The 16,711-nt window shown below is 44.4% G+C and overlaps 1 protein-coding gene across 3 annotated transcripts in view; it reads right to left on the reverse strand.

Moving 5' to 3' along the window:
* The window catches only part of THADA (THADA armadillo repeat containing), a 324,408-nt gene that overhangs the window by 80,721 nt on the left and 226,976 nt on the right, over positions 1-16,711 (reverse strand). For all 3 annotated transcript variants that reach the window (XR_009405400.1, XM_059406207.1, XM_059406206.1), the window contains exon 31: positions 588-679. Coding sequence is in view for 2 of the 3 variants with exons in the window: in XM_059406207.1 (XP_059262190.1) it covers positions 588-679 (92 nt within the window). In the remaining variant the exon portion in view is untranslated. The remainder of the gene's footprint in view (positions 1-587; positions 680-16,711) is intronic.

Genomic DNA, 16,711 nt, shown 5'->3' on the forward strand with positions numbered 1-16,711 from the left:
TGAATCACAGACCTGTACCCCTGAAACAAATAATACATTATATGTTAATAATAAAAATACTCTGTGAATCATCATTAAAATAGAACAATTATATATGGATTTGGCGGCCAATACCGGAAACGTGTATGACCAAGGAACGAATCTCAAGACAGAGCTTAAGGCAGTGAGGGCAGATTTGGGACTGAGTCTTTGGTATCCAGACTCCAGGATCAAATGAGCCCAGTTCAGTTGGCTCTGCGGAATAAAGCAGAATGGACTCTCTGCTTTCTTTGAATTTTAAAGAAAATGAATGGAAGAGGAAAAAAGCCAAGGTCTCTGAAACACAGAGGGTATTTGAGTACTCAGAGTCCAAACTCCCTCCTGAACGACGAAACAGAAAATAAATGGCAAACTTCCAACTTAACAAGGATAAGTTTCCTTGAAAAGCGTGCATGAAGGAATTGTATGACACCATGCTGAATTCTGATGTGTGGTTAGTTTTATAAAAGCAGAAGCTTGGGGGAGTGTGTGGCAGACCCACTCAAAGCCCCACCTATAGTTCAGAGATCCATAATCATTCCAAAATATGATATAACTATGAATCATACCTGGCTGGGTGCCTTTGGGCTTGTCAAGGCAGCGAGGCAACAGGAAGAGAATGTCAATATATACAGCTCTGGTCACCAAACACGGATTTTGCCTAGAAAGGTAAAGAACAGGAGATAAGCTGGTATTTTTCTCTCCCTGAGGTCTGGGTCACAGATGAGAAAAAGGTGTCTCATGAGGCTTAGGGAGTTATGGCCAATGCTAAAAAAGACAGATAATCGCCAATAGTAGAAACACGTCAGTAAGTCAAATGAGGAAATGAAATCCTAGAGCACAAGGTGGAGGTTGGGGATACACATGCACAAAAACAGATAAAACTCTATGCTCTGGTTCCAAATAAAACAAACTGAAAACAAACAAAACCCGGTATCCTATCCCAGTTATTTGAAAACGAGGAGATTGGTGGGGGGAGTTAAGGTTCTATTATTTTTCCTCTTTAGTGGACAGATCTGGCGGGGTGGAGGTGATCTTGGGTTACAAGTGTCACTCACTGAGCATTCTAGAGGAGAATTGCACTGGCGTAGGACAAACCATACCTACAGACTGAAAAAACCGGTGGAAAAACCAAACACACGGGAGTGCTAACAAGCCTAGCGACAGACATTCCTTTCCCAATAAGCGCAAGTTTTTCTTTTTTCAATAAATGGAGTTCACTTTACTCTTTGAACCACATGCTGGAAAAAGTAAGTGGGCTTGGATTTAGGGTTCTGGATAAAAAAAGGAAGAATGAAGACTTTCTTTGGAAAACGGTGCTGAAGGTCCCCCTGGCTTTGAGCCTCGGGTCACACGGACTGACTGAAAGGGGCCCCACCCTCCCTGATGTGCACAAGGGGCCCCACCCTCCCTGATGTGCACGTAGTAAAAGAGGACAAGCAGTAAAAAGAGAAGGGACATTTTGGATTTGAATCTTGACTTTGCCACTTATTTCTGTGACCTGAGTCCTATTCCTGATTGGGACAATGGAAACCCTAATTATGGCATGGTGAGTCACGGTGACTTCCGATGTGGCAAGTGGAATGCGCACCTCGCTTATGGGCCACGGCAGACGCCCCATCAGGTGTTCGCTCCCTGACTTCTCTGCTTCCTGCCTAAGATGAGGGAATGGCACAAATGTTCTGGCTGGTGACATTCCATTTACTTGACCCCTAAGCCCATCCTCTTCATTCCCTGCATTTGAACAGTCTTATTACCATTTCCCTTAAGTTTATTCCTATTCTATCCTGAACTGGCCATATTGAGGCCGGGCATATGCTCTCGTATGAAAAGGAAATCAGATACTTTTGACTTAAAAGAAAACACAAAATTGCCATGTGTCCAGGTCTCTCTCTTGCTGACCCGCCTCATTTCTGTCCTGCTGACTTGCTTCCTCTCTAGTCACTTGCTTGCTTCAACTCCTACCCTACCGTAACTCCTGGTTTATACACATACCTCATGTTTGGCCCAATTTCATACCTGCACCTAGTTATTTTTTTTTAAAATAAGCTTTAAAAAATAGGTAACATGTGCACATGGTATAAAAACAAGTCCGTACAAAAGGGCATGCTGTGAGAATGGAGTTCTCACTGCCCTCTGTTCACCTTCTGTTACCGGAGGCCACTACTATTACTACTTCTCAGTATGGCCTTCCAGACACATTCTGTTCATTTACAAGCATCTTTCTATAGCTACCCACTTGCTTATTTTTACCCAAAGAGTAGTTTACTATATACTAAGTTCTAGGCATTACTTTTTCTCACTTACACATTTTTGACATCATGCCATTAAAAACAGATCTGCCTCTCTTTCAAAGATTGTAGACTGTTCCATGCCACGGAGGTACCAATCCCCTTTTGAAAGAATTCAGATTATTTAAGATATTTAGCTAAAAACAATAAAGAATGTACATATACATCAGTTTTTTGCATATAAATGAGTACTCAGGGGAGAAATTCCTAGAAGCTGAATAGACAGATCAAGGTATTTGCAAACAATTATGATTGTTTTTAACAAGATGCTCTCCAAAGAGATAATACATTTTCACCAACAGCATGCCAAAGAATTCCAGTCTCCCACAACCTGACCAACACAGTGTACTATTAAACTTTTTGACTTTTATCAAAATGATAGGTGAAAAACAGTATCTTATCATTTTTATGTTGTGATTATTTTGTTATAAGTGAGGTTGATCATCACTTCATATGCTTTTCACAAAAGATACCTCAGCTTCCTTCTCTGTGAAATGTATTCAGTTCCCCTGTCCATTAACATTGTTGGTCTTTTTCTTATTGATTTGTGGGAGCTCTCTGTATATTAAGGAAATCTACTCTTTGTCACATGTGCTACAAATATTTTTGCAGTCTATTTTTTATTACTTATTTACTTATTTTAAAAAGATTTTATTTATTTGACAGAGAGAGACACAATGAGAGAGGGAACACAAGCAGGGGGAGCGGGAGAGAGAGAAGCAGACTTCCCACAGAGCAGGGAGCTGGATGCGGGGCTCAAATCCAGGACCCTGTGATCATGACCTGAGCCAAAGGCAGACGCTTAATGACTGAGCCATCCAGCTTCTCCTTTTATTTATTTGTTTTTAATATTTTTGCAGTTTATCATTTGTCTTTCAACTTTATAAATTTTTTACAAGTCAAAAATGCTTAGTTCAATGCAGCCAAATACACTGGTATTTTTATTTGTGTCTCCTGGATTTTGTATCATGCTTACAAAGTCTATACCTTCTTCAAGATTTTATATATATATATATATATATATAAATTGTACATTATATGTAAATGTAAATTATATGTTAAATATATGTAAATGATATGTAAATGTAATATATAATTATAAAAATTATATATATAATTGTAGTTTTTAAAAAATATATATAATTATAATTCCATTTTGTTGTTGCTTAAAACTTTCATCTATTTGGAATTTTTCTTCCCAAACCTACCCTTATTTTTCATTTCTATCTCATTTTCCCCAGGTCTCACAACCCTAACTCCCTGTCCTTATCTGTCTACTCCCTATGAAAGGTCCACACTTTATGAAAACTTCTTTAATGATATAATTTGCAATTCTGGCATTTTTACTGTGTAACAGGTAGGACTTCCCTCTGCCAAAGGAAGGGCCACTCAAGCAAGAATGCGAGAAAAGCCAGTGTTGCGGGGTTCATGAACTGTCAGCAATCCAGCACGGAGCTGAGTAAGTGGCTTGCGGAGAGCAGACGGAACCCCTTAAGCACCCAGCTCTGAGCTAAGTGCTGGGAAATGAGGTCCATGAGATGATTTCTGACCTCAGAGAATTCTATGCAGTTATGGAGACAAAAATAAGGGCAAACCTCGGGACAGGATGTAAGGAGTGAAGAGGTGGGACTGGAGCGATGGGAAAGGTTTATGGAGATGTAATTCCAACTGGGCCGTGAATGATGGGAAGATTTTAGCCACACAAAGTTGATAGGGCAGGGCGTTTTGAGAGGGGTCAATAAAATATGGGAAGGAATCAGTTTGGCCTGACTATGGACCTAGGGAGATCAGGAGGGGAAGATGAGAGAATGTGCTGAAAAGTAGCAACAAGAAGAAGGCAGGCCAGGCCTTCAGGAGATGGGATGCCTCATGCTAACTGGGTGCTGCTTAGTGTAAAAATGCACTGTCTGCTCCCATGTGGCCTCAGAGTCATAGCCTCACCCTGGATGTTTTCCTGTTGGTAGAGCCATACAGAACCATAAAGGGAAATTTTGGGGAAGCTGGTTTGACTATCAACTCTGAGGAGGAGCCTAGTTTCCATGAGATTTTTAGCTAAGTTAGCATATTTTTTAGGATTTCTAAATCAATCAAGGAAAGGTTGGCAATCTTAAGAGACCCCTGCCTGGCTGAAGGGTTCTGCATCTCTTTTTGGATCTGGCACAGGCTGGTGACCTTGTTGGCCTCCTGTGACACTCTGAGGCCCACTTTGACTACCCCCATAATGGAGAGGCTCTGGGCTAAGTCTGATGCAGTCAAGGAGACTGTGGGATTCTCCCTCGAGGGCTGCTGTTCTTGAGTCCAGGAAACAGAGGATCTGGGGCCATAGAGGACTCCATCTGTGGCTTCTCCTCTGAGACCAACCAAGCCAGAAATCCTGGCTTGGAGCCCCCTGTTCATGGCTCTACCCTCAAGGACGGCTACAGCCAGAGCCATGGCCACAGCCACATAACCACCCTGTCTGGAGTCAGAGTTGGGCCTCACTCTAAACTGGCTTCTAGGTCAGGAAAATCATTTTGTTCTCTTTCTTTCTTTCTCACCATTATTTGATGTTTGTTCAGACTTGGAAATGGTACACTGTGAGTTCAGGGTGAGCCAGAGGTTTGTTCTTGGTCTGTCAAGCTACTTTGATGAGGGGAATAAAATCCTGGGGAACAGCATGCCAGCTGGACAGGAAACTAACCCACGGGGGTTTGGTGGGCTTGGGAATTTTTTTTTCCTACCCCCTAATGGAAAAATCCTGGCATGGGGCACAGTATAATAGAGATCTAGAGTGTTCAAAGAAAAAAAAAGTCCAAAGTGGTCAGGGTCTTACAGATGGGCTGAAAAACGGCAGAACCACAGCCATAGAAAGAGCAGCAAGTATTCAGTTACTAGGAGGACAAAGTTTACACATATAAAATCAAACAAAAGGCTTGTTAAGAATCTTGCTTTCTTCCATATTTTTTTAAACATTCGTCCCTTGATAAATGTCCACCTGAGAACCTGATGAATCCACTGCTACCTTGGGAAATCTCTGAACTTCATTAAACCTCCTGCCCTCTCTCCTGGGGAACTGGGAGGAGGGAGAAGGCAGGGCAGAGAGTAGGGCTTCCCAGACACATCCACAATGGCCCTAGTGTCTGGAGGACAGCAGGAGTTCCTGGGAAGTCTGTGATAAATTATTCACTTCTCCCGTCCCTTCCGGAATCCCAGTGGCTGTAGAGCTGCTTAACTGAGGTCCATTCATTCGGAAAACATTTACTGAGAGGCTACTGAGAGCTAGGAATAGTGCCAGAGTTTAGAAATATGAAGATGAAATGATTCAGTGACATAGTCACTGCCCTCAAGGAACTTAGAGTCCTGAATAGTGTTTTTTCAAACCGCAGGTTATGACCCATTTTGTTGACTATGAAATCAACTAGTGAGTGGTGACCAGCGTAACAGAGAGAAAGGAATGGAGGGGAAGGAGAGGAGGAGGGAGGTGGTGGTGGGGAACACAGAGGATCTGGGGCCACAAAGGAGGGAGGGAACAGAGGAGGAAAAGAAAGGCAGAGAGAGGGAGGAAGAGAGGAAGGTGAGGAGGGAGGGAGGAGGAAAACAGAATCAGAGCCATCAAAGTGGTAAAGGGAAGCACTGTTTCCTTTACTTGTTGCTATAAAGTCCTTGCCCAGGATCAAGTTTTCATAAATTATCTTTAATAAATTATTTTTAATAAATTATCTTGTTAGAGGCAAATAATTTATGAAATGCAATGATTTTAAGCAAAAACATTGGTAGATTTGTTCTAACTCCTTTCTTTTTCTTTTCCAGGTAATAAGCCAGCCTGCTCTATACTGAATGGTATTACCAGGGCTATGCTTGGTATCCAAAGTGATGGTGGATATACTAAAAGCAAACATTCCTGAAATTAAATGTGCTACAACTTGAGTAAATTCCCCTATTGCACTTTTTCTTATAGACTGTTCATATCTTATACAGATAGTATCACCATTCCAAACTGGGCAAGACTTCACATGTGTGTACATATATACACACAGACAGCACACACACATATTTTACATAGGTCATATGTAAAATATTTGTTTCTAGTGGCTGTCAAAAAATCTTGAAAGCCGGCAAGTTAGCAGGAGAAACATGCAAGCAATTATACCAGAGTATGAGGGGCGGCCCAAAGGAGGGGTTCGACAGGCTAAAAATTAAGCATGGTTGAAGAGGAACCTGCTAAGTTAGGAAGTGACTTGGCAAAGAGCTGGAGAGTGAGGAGTGTGGGATACAGAACATGGGCAGAGTGACCCCAGCAGAAGCAGCAGCATGTCCAAAGAGCAGGGCACATGACACATCTGGAAAATAATAATTGCAAAGGGGACGTGGGAGGGGAACAACAGGAAATGACAGCAGATGAGTGAAACACCCAAAGGGAGAGCTTCAGAGTGACCTTCAAGAGTTCAAAAGCTCCAAAGGGTTGAAGCCACCAGTGGGACTCCACCAGCCCAATCCATACAGGAAAGCTAGGATCCCCACACACTAGAGTGTGAAGTGTTGGTGGGCTCCCTAGAAGGGTCAGAGAGTTCACTCTGGACACACTATATTCTTCCAGAAGCATTCATTGCCGATTTCAGAGGGCTGGAAACAGCTGTTGTGGTTTTAGGCAGCTAGTGTCTGTTAAGGTCTCTAAGTCAAGAGACTGTATCTGGACTTCAACAAGTCAGGGTCTGAGGTCTCTCTAATCCTCAGGGAACTACTCCTCCAGAAGCCTAATTAGACTCATGGCTTAACTTTATTAAGCTAAACACCTTTACCGAGCACCATGGGGGAACATCCTACTTGGGACAGAATAGGAGGGAGAGGGAGAACGTTCTGGCCTTGCAAAGCCTATGGCCTTGTTTTTTAAGTGTATGCTGGAGAGTGTACATGAGAGAAAAACAAAATGTACACAAAACAGTGAGAGGGAATGTCATGGAGTAGGGGTCTGGAGACACCGAAGGATTTAGCCAGTGAAGGGAAAGAAGGAATCCAGTCAGGAGAGCTCCGTAAAGCAGATACGATGGCGAAAACATGCTTGCTACATGCAGGGACCAATGAAGACCAGGAAATCAAATGGGTGCCGCTGACAAGCTTGATGGCTGAGAATGACTGGGGAGCTCGAGTCCTAGCAGGGGCTCTAATCCTAGCTTCGACCAGGCTCACTCCTCCTCGGACCACTTCTGTTCTCAACCACGTCACTGAGCAAAAAGCACTAATAGCCTCGTACCAGGGAGCCAGCAGTAAAGTGAATAAAGTGATATCCCAGGGACTACCACCAGACCTAGAATAGGCTGTTAAGAAGAAAACCAGAAAAAGAGAAGGAAAGTAGGTGGGGAGCAAGGGAAGAGAAGACAGGTAAGAAGTGGGGGGAGGGGCAAGAGAAGAATGAGAGAGGGAAGGTGGTGGGAGAAGGAAAGGGGGAAAACAGTCTAGAACATGTTCCCATTTTCTGCCACGGACCCCAGACTTGGCACATGTCCAGCCACACCATGTTCTTTATTGGACGTTCATTTCAGAGCCTGTCCTCTAGGAAAACCTTCCCTGACTAACCATCAGAAAACAGCCTCCGAGGGCCATTTGAATGGCCGGCTCGACACAACGTATTTTGTTGACCTCCCTGGGTCTCCCAGAGATCCCGACGGCCATCTTTGCAAACCCAGGCAGTTCCCATCTCTGCAATGGTAGCTGCCCACAGAACCAGAGTTGCCTCTCTTCACATGTGGATACAAAAGGAAGAGCTCTTGCGGGTTAGGAGCTAGGAGGTACTTCTTTGATGCCGGCCACATTAAGTTATGTAAATGTAGAAGTGTAAATTAAATAAAAAAGAACCCCTCTCTCCCTTCTGATTTCCATTTTTTACCACAGCCCCCAGCCAAGCAACCATCACATGACATTCTTGGAGCAACAATAGGGGATTTGTTTAAACCAAGATGCCAAATGGTCATGAATTGCAGAATATATATTTTTAAACAAGTGATTTCCCCCCACTGTAACATCCAGAATTTAGCTCTATGCTGCAGGCCAGCTGGCAGCGGCATGCGGGGTCTGGCTGGCTCCCCAGGACTGCTCATTTACCTTGCCCTCCCCTGAGGGGGTGTGACGGCAGAGCTGCATTTTTATGGTATGCTCCAACTTCCATCCAGCCTTCCTTGGTCTGGAGCTTTGCAAGTGTTTATACTCACACCCACACGCAGAAGCTGCCCCGTAGCACTCCTCCTTGAATTTTCCTTTTAAAGTGGAGCCATCTTTGTGCCCTGCTCTGGTGGCTGACCAGTTTATAGGGAATTGACTGAGTTGCCTATGGCCAAAGCAAGAGACCAGGAGCTGTGAGTCTGTCCACAAAGGGGCCAAGGGTCCCCACCATGCCTACAGAGCACATGGGGTTTCCCCTGGAAAAGCAGCTTTTGTTCCGGGGAATGAAATCTGTGAAAACAGGGCCCCAGCCACCTTACTAGGGTTCTGGGTAGGGACTCGGTGAGGCCCAGACGGTGTGTAGACATCAGGGCACTTGGCAGGTCAGGGCCCAGGCCATGGCCGCCTTGGCTTCCCTGGTAAAACCGCTACTCAAGAGGAAACCCACAACCTCAAGGCCAAGGTTTTGCCTTTTCCCAACATTAAGTTTCACCTGCCTTTTCAGAGGACCCCCAGGGAGCCTCCCACACCCCCCAGAGGCCCTCATATTTTTCCATCTTTCTATTAGGCATCTTTTTCTCATTAATGTACTAACACTCAAGTTATGTGCAGAGAATAAGGAAAAAGAGACCTTGTGTGGGGCTTGGGATTTGTTCAAAGCCTGGGGAAATCGTTTTAGAGGGTGTATGTTTTTTATTCCTTTTATGAGAGATGCATGTTTCCCCCCCTCTGTGACTTGTTTAAAAGTAAAGTTTAATATGCTGCCAGAGAAATTGCTGGTTAATAACTTAATAAGCTATGTGCTAGGAATTATGGGAGAAAAGTAGTATCCAAGAAAACTTTTATTGTACAGTTTGGGGCTTGGAGGATATATAGCTTCAGTTATTACACAAAATGCTAACAGAAGTCCCCTTTCTTTTCAAATCCCACTTTCTCCCCAGTATTATAAAAAAGGGATAAATAAGTGAGGTGAATGAAAACTTCTGGAAGCTGCATGAGAAGTCTGTATGCAGATCACAAGGTGAGAATTTCCAACAGCCACAGTCAACACAACTGTGCTAATGTGAACTTGGCAGAGCACACACTTGGAAATTAGCCCTGGCAAGAATAGTAATACTGATGATAATAATATCAACTTTCTTTTATGAAAAGTTTTGTCTTAAAAAAATATGCCTACCTTATCTTTATAAAATTCTTAAGAGGGAAGAAAAATAGGCATTATTATTCCCATTTCTTACAAGTCAACAAAATAGCTTATGTAGCTCAAGTGACCCACCCAAGATTAGGGCAAAAACCAAGAATAGATTCAAGGTTTTCTTGACAAATTGTATCTCTGTGTCCCAAACACAATCAGATGCAAAATGAGACTCAGTGCCAAACAATGAGAGTATTTTGGTTTGTGGCCACATGCCCTGGTGTTGTGTCCTGCAGCCAGTCTGGTGAAAAGTGAGGCTCAGAGCACAGCTACTCCTGCGAGGGCCCACATAAAGGCCTGTTTTCAACATGGCTGATGACGTTGATAAAGACTTAATCATCTGACAGTGGATATTTCCTCTATTTGTTTAGCTCTCCTATGCTTTCACACTCATTTCACACCAAGTTCTTCCTTGCCCACATTGGTTTCTCACCGTCATTTTACAGGGTCCCATTTTACAGATAAAAACAGAGTCCCAAAGAGAAGGCTGGCCCCACAGGGTTGGTTACAGCTGAACAGGGACCCTAGAACCCAGACCTGCTAACCTCTGCCTTTCCTCAACTCCAGCAGGACGCATAACCAGGACAGAGGCTTTTCCATCTGCCAAGTCGCTCCCAAAGTGCCCCTCCTCTGGTCACCCAGAAACACAGGGCGTTTGGGTTCAGGCAGGGAGCCCTGGAGTAAAATCCTGATACCGCACGGGAAAGTGTTATTTCCAGAGGTGTGTAGGCCAATTCTATCACCAAAGAAGCCTGGGTGTCGCAGGCAGCTGAGAAGGAGGAAGGAAAGAGAGTGGGGGCTCTGGAGGGTTCTTCTTAAAGCTGTTCCCTCGGTCCATTTATGTAAGACCAGTCTACAGATCCCCAAAGCCCTCGGGGAGACGGCAGAAGTCTGGCCACAAGGGACAAACGTACCCTGGCTGAGTCAGCTCAGTATGAGGGCACACAAGCAGGAGGCCAACTGAGGCATAAAGAAGCACTCCAGTCAGGTCTATGCCTTGCCCAAAAGCCTGCCTTCAGAGTTGCTGACACCAGTTAAGAGTACTGTCTCCAAAGATCACTACTGAAAAAACAGTTGTATGATCCAGGAGAATTAACTTGTTTACATGTTAGAACTTAGTAAGATGTTAGCATGAGTCGCTGCTCAGATCAAGTGGCAGTGGCAGTCAGCTAGCTGAGAATAGATTTCTAAGGCGAGAGGACTTTGAATAGCTAAACGTTGGACGGCAAGAAGGTATAGAGCATGTGTCCTTGTCCAAGGAGGGCAGTTCCTGAGAGAGGGTGCTGGGACAGCCCACGGGCATGGGGTGGCAGGATTTGCTACAAGGATGATCAGGCCATAGTAGAAGAAGGAAGTGGATCAAGAGGCAAAAAGCAAATTTGCTATTTATGCCCAACTTGGGCCACCTCCAGAGTCAGCCACATCTGTCAAGTAGGAAGAAGTTACCTGCCCTCTTGTGCCCAATTCCTCATCTACAAATACTAGTTTGGATTAGATTCCTATTTTGAAATAGGAAGTCAGGATGCTCCTTTTTGTCCCTTTCAGAGCCCCCAGTGGGTGAGGGCCATGCAGGTGGGTCCCCAGGCCCCCATCCTACCGTGTGTCAGTCCTACTATCTTCAACATGTTGAATTTCCTCTTTTTTTTTTTTTTTAAGATTTTATTTATTTGACAGACAAAAATCACAAGTACGCAGAGAGGCAGGCAGAGAGAGAGGAAGGGAAGCAGGCTCCCTGCTGAGCAGAGAGCCCAGATGCGGAGCTCGATCCCAGGACCCTGAGATCATGACCTGAACTGAAGGCAGAGGCTTAACTCTGAGCCACCCAGGCGCCCCTTGAACTTACTCTTAAGCTTCTATTTGAAGAAAGGATTCCACGGGACTAGAAGATCTCTAAATTCCCTTCCTGCTATAAATTCTGTGGCTCAGTGGTCCTCTTGGCACTGTTGAGAAGACAACAGGCAGGTGGTCTAAAATGCATACAACCAGCATCTCTACTCCCCTCACCAGCCGCCCAGGCAGGGAACAGGGGCTTCTAAGAGACAGAGATCTGGTTGATGGTTACTGGGGAGCTTTTGCTTACCACCAGGAGGGGCTGCAAATTGTGTTGATCACTGGGAGGGGCTGCAAAGATTTAATATACTCCTCAGTGTATCTCGTGTGCGTGGAGACAGCAGTGTACTTACCAGTATAAGCCTGAGCTTACTGACTTCCTTTTAACTCTTGGATCAAATCCAAATTCCTCTGGCTGACATTTAAGGCCTGCCACAACTGGTCTCTTATCAAGTCTTGTACTGCTCTCCAAAACATAGTGTGTCTCCTATAGCCCTCTGCCCTCACAGGCACCCAATATATCCCAGGCATTCCCTTCGGTGTGTCCTTGCACATGCTGTCCACAATCCTGACACGCTCTTTTCCCACCACATTTGGTGTTTCCAAATCACACCAATGCGCCAGGACCCATCTCGAATATTTAACTCTCCAAGAAAGCAAAGCCTTCCCTGACTATTCCAGTCCACACTGTTCCCCGAGTTCTTGTACTTATTCTACGTACTACAGAATTACAGCTTCTTCATGGACGTCACCGTTGGTTGTTTCACATGGATAAGCTCTCTTTTCAACTAGACTAAACCATTACTAAGCTCTGACAATAGAGACTCCATGATAAATGCCTAAAGTGGTTCCCATGATGTTGAACGCTGTGCTAAGATTCCTTCCTTTGTACTTGGGCAGTGAGACCTTCACAATTTATTTAGCAACACGGGCTTTCTATCAGTCTAAACTCAGTCATTCTCCAATCTAAGAAAATTAACCTTATCTAATAATTCCATCTCACCCAGCCTTTAAAGACGTTTCCCTGCTCCTAGAAGACTTCCTTCGGCAGCCTGGCCCCACAAGCCAGCTCCTGTAACACACTCTGACCTCATTTCGGAATTGACCAGATTCTTGTTTACAGTTAATTAAATCCATACCTGTCTTATTTACGTGGTTTTTGAAATAGGGACCATATCATTCATTTCTCTACTCCCTACTGTGTCCACGACACTGCTTTGTACTATTTGTGAAACTGAACTGGCTCCAATTCCTTGGGAATGGATCCATGTGTTGACTTACCCAAAAGACAGAGCATGTTACCTGCTAAAGGAAAAAAAATAAGCCACTATGTTAGTGTTTTACACAATATTACGAAAATGTGTTGAGGACACTTAAAGCCTGCAGTCCTTTGCAAGCCGGGCAATGACAGCATCGCCCAAATCTTCCAACAGCAATAACTCCATGAGCCAACAGCTACAAGTGGAGCAAAACAGACATTTCTGAGTCCTTTATCAAATTAATTGCCATTTCCAGGTTAGGTCTGCAGGTTTCTATATTTAAGAAGTAGAAAGCACCAGCAGTTGGCAGTGGAATTCTTGATGTGTAGTTGCATGAAAGGACTATTTTTATTTTTCACTGTAATATGGAGAAGCTTTGATCTTGGGCACCTTGCTCAAAGGCTCAGTTCCATATACCGATCTCTTGTGACTCCTTTTACCTGACTGGTTTCCATAAGCCCAGCCTGTCAACAAGAAATACCTCATATATTCTCAAGCTTCACTTCTTCTCAGACACCTTATTCCTTCAAGTCTTGACATATTTTTAAAAGGAATAGCTAATGAAGAAAATCTCTGGCACCCTGTCCATCGGTTTGGGTTGAAATGCGCTAACTTAATGGTTCTTTGTTTTTACAAAATACAAACAGGATCTTATCCCGAGATATCTTGACCTTAAATTTTTCTGAGAAGTCTGAAAGAGAAGCGGACACATGTCAACAAGCTTGGGTCTGAAAGACACCAACTTCATTTCTCTCATCTTTCAAATATGCATGAGGCACAAGGAGACTTGAAGGAGGCTGAGCTGAAGGACTCAGAGTGGTCCTAATGGGAATCTCTCTCCCCCATAAAATCTGGGGGTGGAAAGAAAAGCAATGTTGAAAAAGAGGGGATGCAAAGGGAGAAGTGGGAAAACTTTTATATTTAAAAAAAAAAAAAAAAAAAGGGAAGAAAGAGAGTGAAGAAGAAACAAACCAAAAAAGCAAAAATCCAACCCCCAGCAATGCCTGGAAACTTGCTATGTAACTAACCATCCCTGTTCAGACTTGTCTCCCTTACAGTTTTGGCAGGGACCACACATGATAGCCTTAAAATGCCACATGAGCATCAGAATATTTTAACAATCCTTCTCGACTGGACGCTTTTCTATGGGCATGGGAGTGAAACAGCAACCTGCAGCTGTGGCAAAGGGCTGAGGTCTCTCTTCATTTCAAGCAGTTGCGAAAGGAGGACTCTTCTCCCTTTAGGGAGGGGAGCGACCCAGGAGGCGTGTGGGGTTTGGGAAGGGCGAAGGAATGGTGGGAAATGGTGTTTCTGCCTGGGAGGTGCAGGCACTTGTGCGAATCAATCTGGTGGTTAGGACATAGATGCTGTCTTCAGCTGTGAAGCAAAACAGAGTCCCAAACCAGCAATTCTGCAGCTGGCCACAGGTCCCCACACCCCTGGGGCAGGACTGGGATCGTTGTACAAACGCCAGTCCCAGCTCTGCTCTAGAAACCTATTTTCCTCACACATTTAAGTCCAAGGCCTTCAAGGAGCTTACCACTCTGCTTAGCTGGGCCTAGGAACTTAGAGAGAAAATAGGGAGAACGATGAGAGTACAGACCAAGGTGGTGGACAGGGACGGAGATGCACAAGTGGCTGGAGGCATGTACTGGAGAGATGGAGATGTGGACGAGGAGACCACAGAAGAGGGAAAAGGTGGGTGTCAGGAGCACTGATGGAGAGTGGAGAGTGGAGAGATCATAGAGCTGAAACTTTTTGCAAGTGAGAATCAACTTGAGGTAACAAATCATTAGGTCTAGTACAAAGGGTGGTCCTCAACAAACATTAGTGCCCTCCAACATTTCTTCTCCCCGTCAGGATGGTTTTACTCAAAACTTATTGCCCGAGCTTGCTTTCCTCATAGCCTTGGGATGTGTTCTTGTATTCCTGAGACCCTGTTTTTCTCACCAGAATATCAGGCTGTTGTTTTCAAAATGATAATACTCTCTGCGTGTCAACAAGCACTGGTCCTACCCTCAGCACTGAGGCCACTGGGATGGCTGCCTGGGGAAGGGAGTGTGGGCTCCCCATAGAAAGTGCTGGGGCCATGCAGCCCCTCCACGCAGGGCAACCCAGGGGGATGGGGAAAGAATTTCAGGCTGACACCTTTAGTGGTCTTAGCCTTTTCCTGTGTCCCCAAGCTCTAGCCTTTGAGAACAAGGGTGTGAAGGGGGAGTATTTCAAACAGGTGTGGTCCTGATGACCACAGTGAACCCTGGCCTTCAAATACATACTGTGTCCTGCGACCAGCAGCAGCAGAACTGCACGAGAACTCGTCAGATCATGCAGGATCTTGGGCACCAGCCCAGACCTACTGAATGAGAGTCTGCACGTTAAGGAGTTCCCGGGGTGATTCACATGCACATTAGGGTCTGAGGAGCACTGTTCTTGAAAATGCTTAACCTTTTGACATTCAGAAGCCTTGACATAAAAACACTGGACAGATGGAGGCAAGGGCAGGGGGGTGGGAGGGGCAGCAGAAGGAGCCCCACAAGGAGCAGGGAACTAAGTCCGTAGGATCTTACCTTTGCCCCGGTAGGCTGTGTGACAACAAATTCTCCAACTGCTCTGGGCAGCACTTTCCCATATATATGGGGATGGGAGTGGACTGCAAGCAACTTCAGGATTCCTTCTAGTTCTAAAGTGTGAGGTCCATGATTCCATTTGACAAGACTCTGTTTTGTTGCCCTCTCTACGCTGAAGTTTGGTTTTAATAGGTAGTTGCAGTATTTAATACAGCTTGGCTTATAGCAGGGCTCAGTAAGTATTTGTTGAAAGAAGTGATACAAATACGAGTCTATTCTCTTCAAGCTACTCCTCAAAAAACAAAAAGGAGCCGTAAGCTTCCAAGACAGTATAGCACCCCAGAGTACCAGTATAGGCACTTCTCAGGGCAACGGACATAAGTTAAAATATCTTGCTAAGGCAGCTTTTAAGTAATCTATCTGGGAAATTCACTCGTATATGAAACTACACAGTGGCGTGGCCCCACATTCTGGAACATCTGTGGAACGAAAGTGTTAACAACTGTTATCTCCTGGGTAGCAGGCTGGAGTGATGGTCATTCCATTTTTCTTGAATGAGTCTATGGCCTCCCAAGAAAAGTCCAGGTGCCCTGTAACACGACTACAATTTCACTCAACACTCATCCTTCATCTTCTTTCTCAAGGCGATGGGAGACACAAGGATGCACAAAACCACATCGTAGTTCTCCATCTGACTGCATTTTAGAATCTCCTGGAGAGTTTTAAAACTACCAGTACCTGGCTCATGCTCTCAACCAAAAAAATAAAAAATTCTGGAGGTGGAACCTGGCATCAAGTTTTAAGACTTCTCTAGATGATTCTAATATGCAGCCATCAGCATGAGGAACTACTGACTGGAGTAAAAACTCACCATCAGCCAATCTGCACACTTCATAAATGCCAATACCCAGAGTCACAAACTCCAGAACTCTTTCCATCTTGTGAAAGTACAACTCTAGGCCCATTCAACACGATCTCCTCATTCCCTTTCCCCTAGCCCCTGTCAACCACCATTCTATTTTGTCTCCATGAATGTGACCACTGTCGGTATCTTACAGAAGTGGAATTATACGGCATTTGTCTTTCTGCGACTAGCTTCTTGCACTTTGCATGATGTCCTCAAAGTCCATCCATGTTGTAGCCTGTATCAGGATTTCCTTTCTTGTAAAGGCTGAATAATAACATTGTCCATATACACTGCATTGTTGATCCCTTCATCCATCAATGGACACTTAGGTTACATCTTCCTTTTGGCTGTTGTGTATACTGCTGCTGTGATCACGGGTGTACAAATATCTCTTCAAGACTCTGCTTTCAATTCATTTGGGTCTATACCCAACTGAATTGAACTGCTAGGTCATATGGTAATGCTATATTTAATTTTTTGAGGAAACGCCATGCTATTTTTCTTCATAG

This window comes from Mustela nigripes, chromosome 7 (genome assembly GCF_022355385.1).
Source record: "Mustela nigripes isolate SB6536 chromosome 7, MUSNIG.SB6536, whole genome shotgun sequence".
Classification (NCBI taxonomy): domain Eukaryota; kingdom Metazoa; phylum Chordata; class Mammalia; order Carnivora; family Mustelidae; genus Mustela; species Mustela nigripes.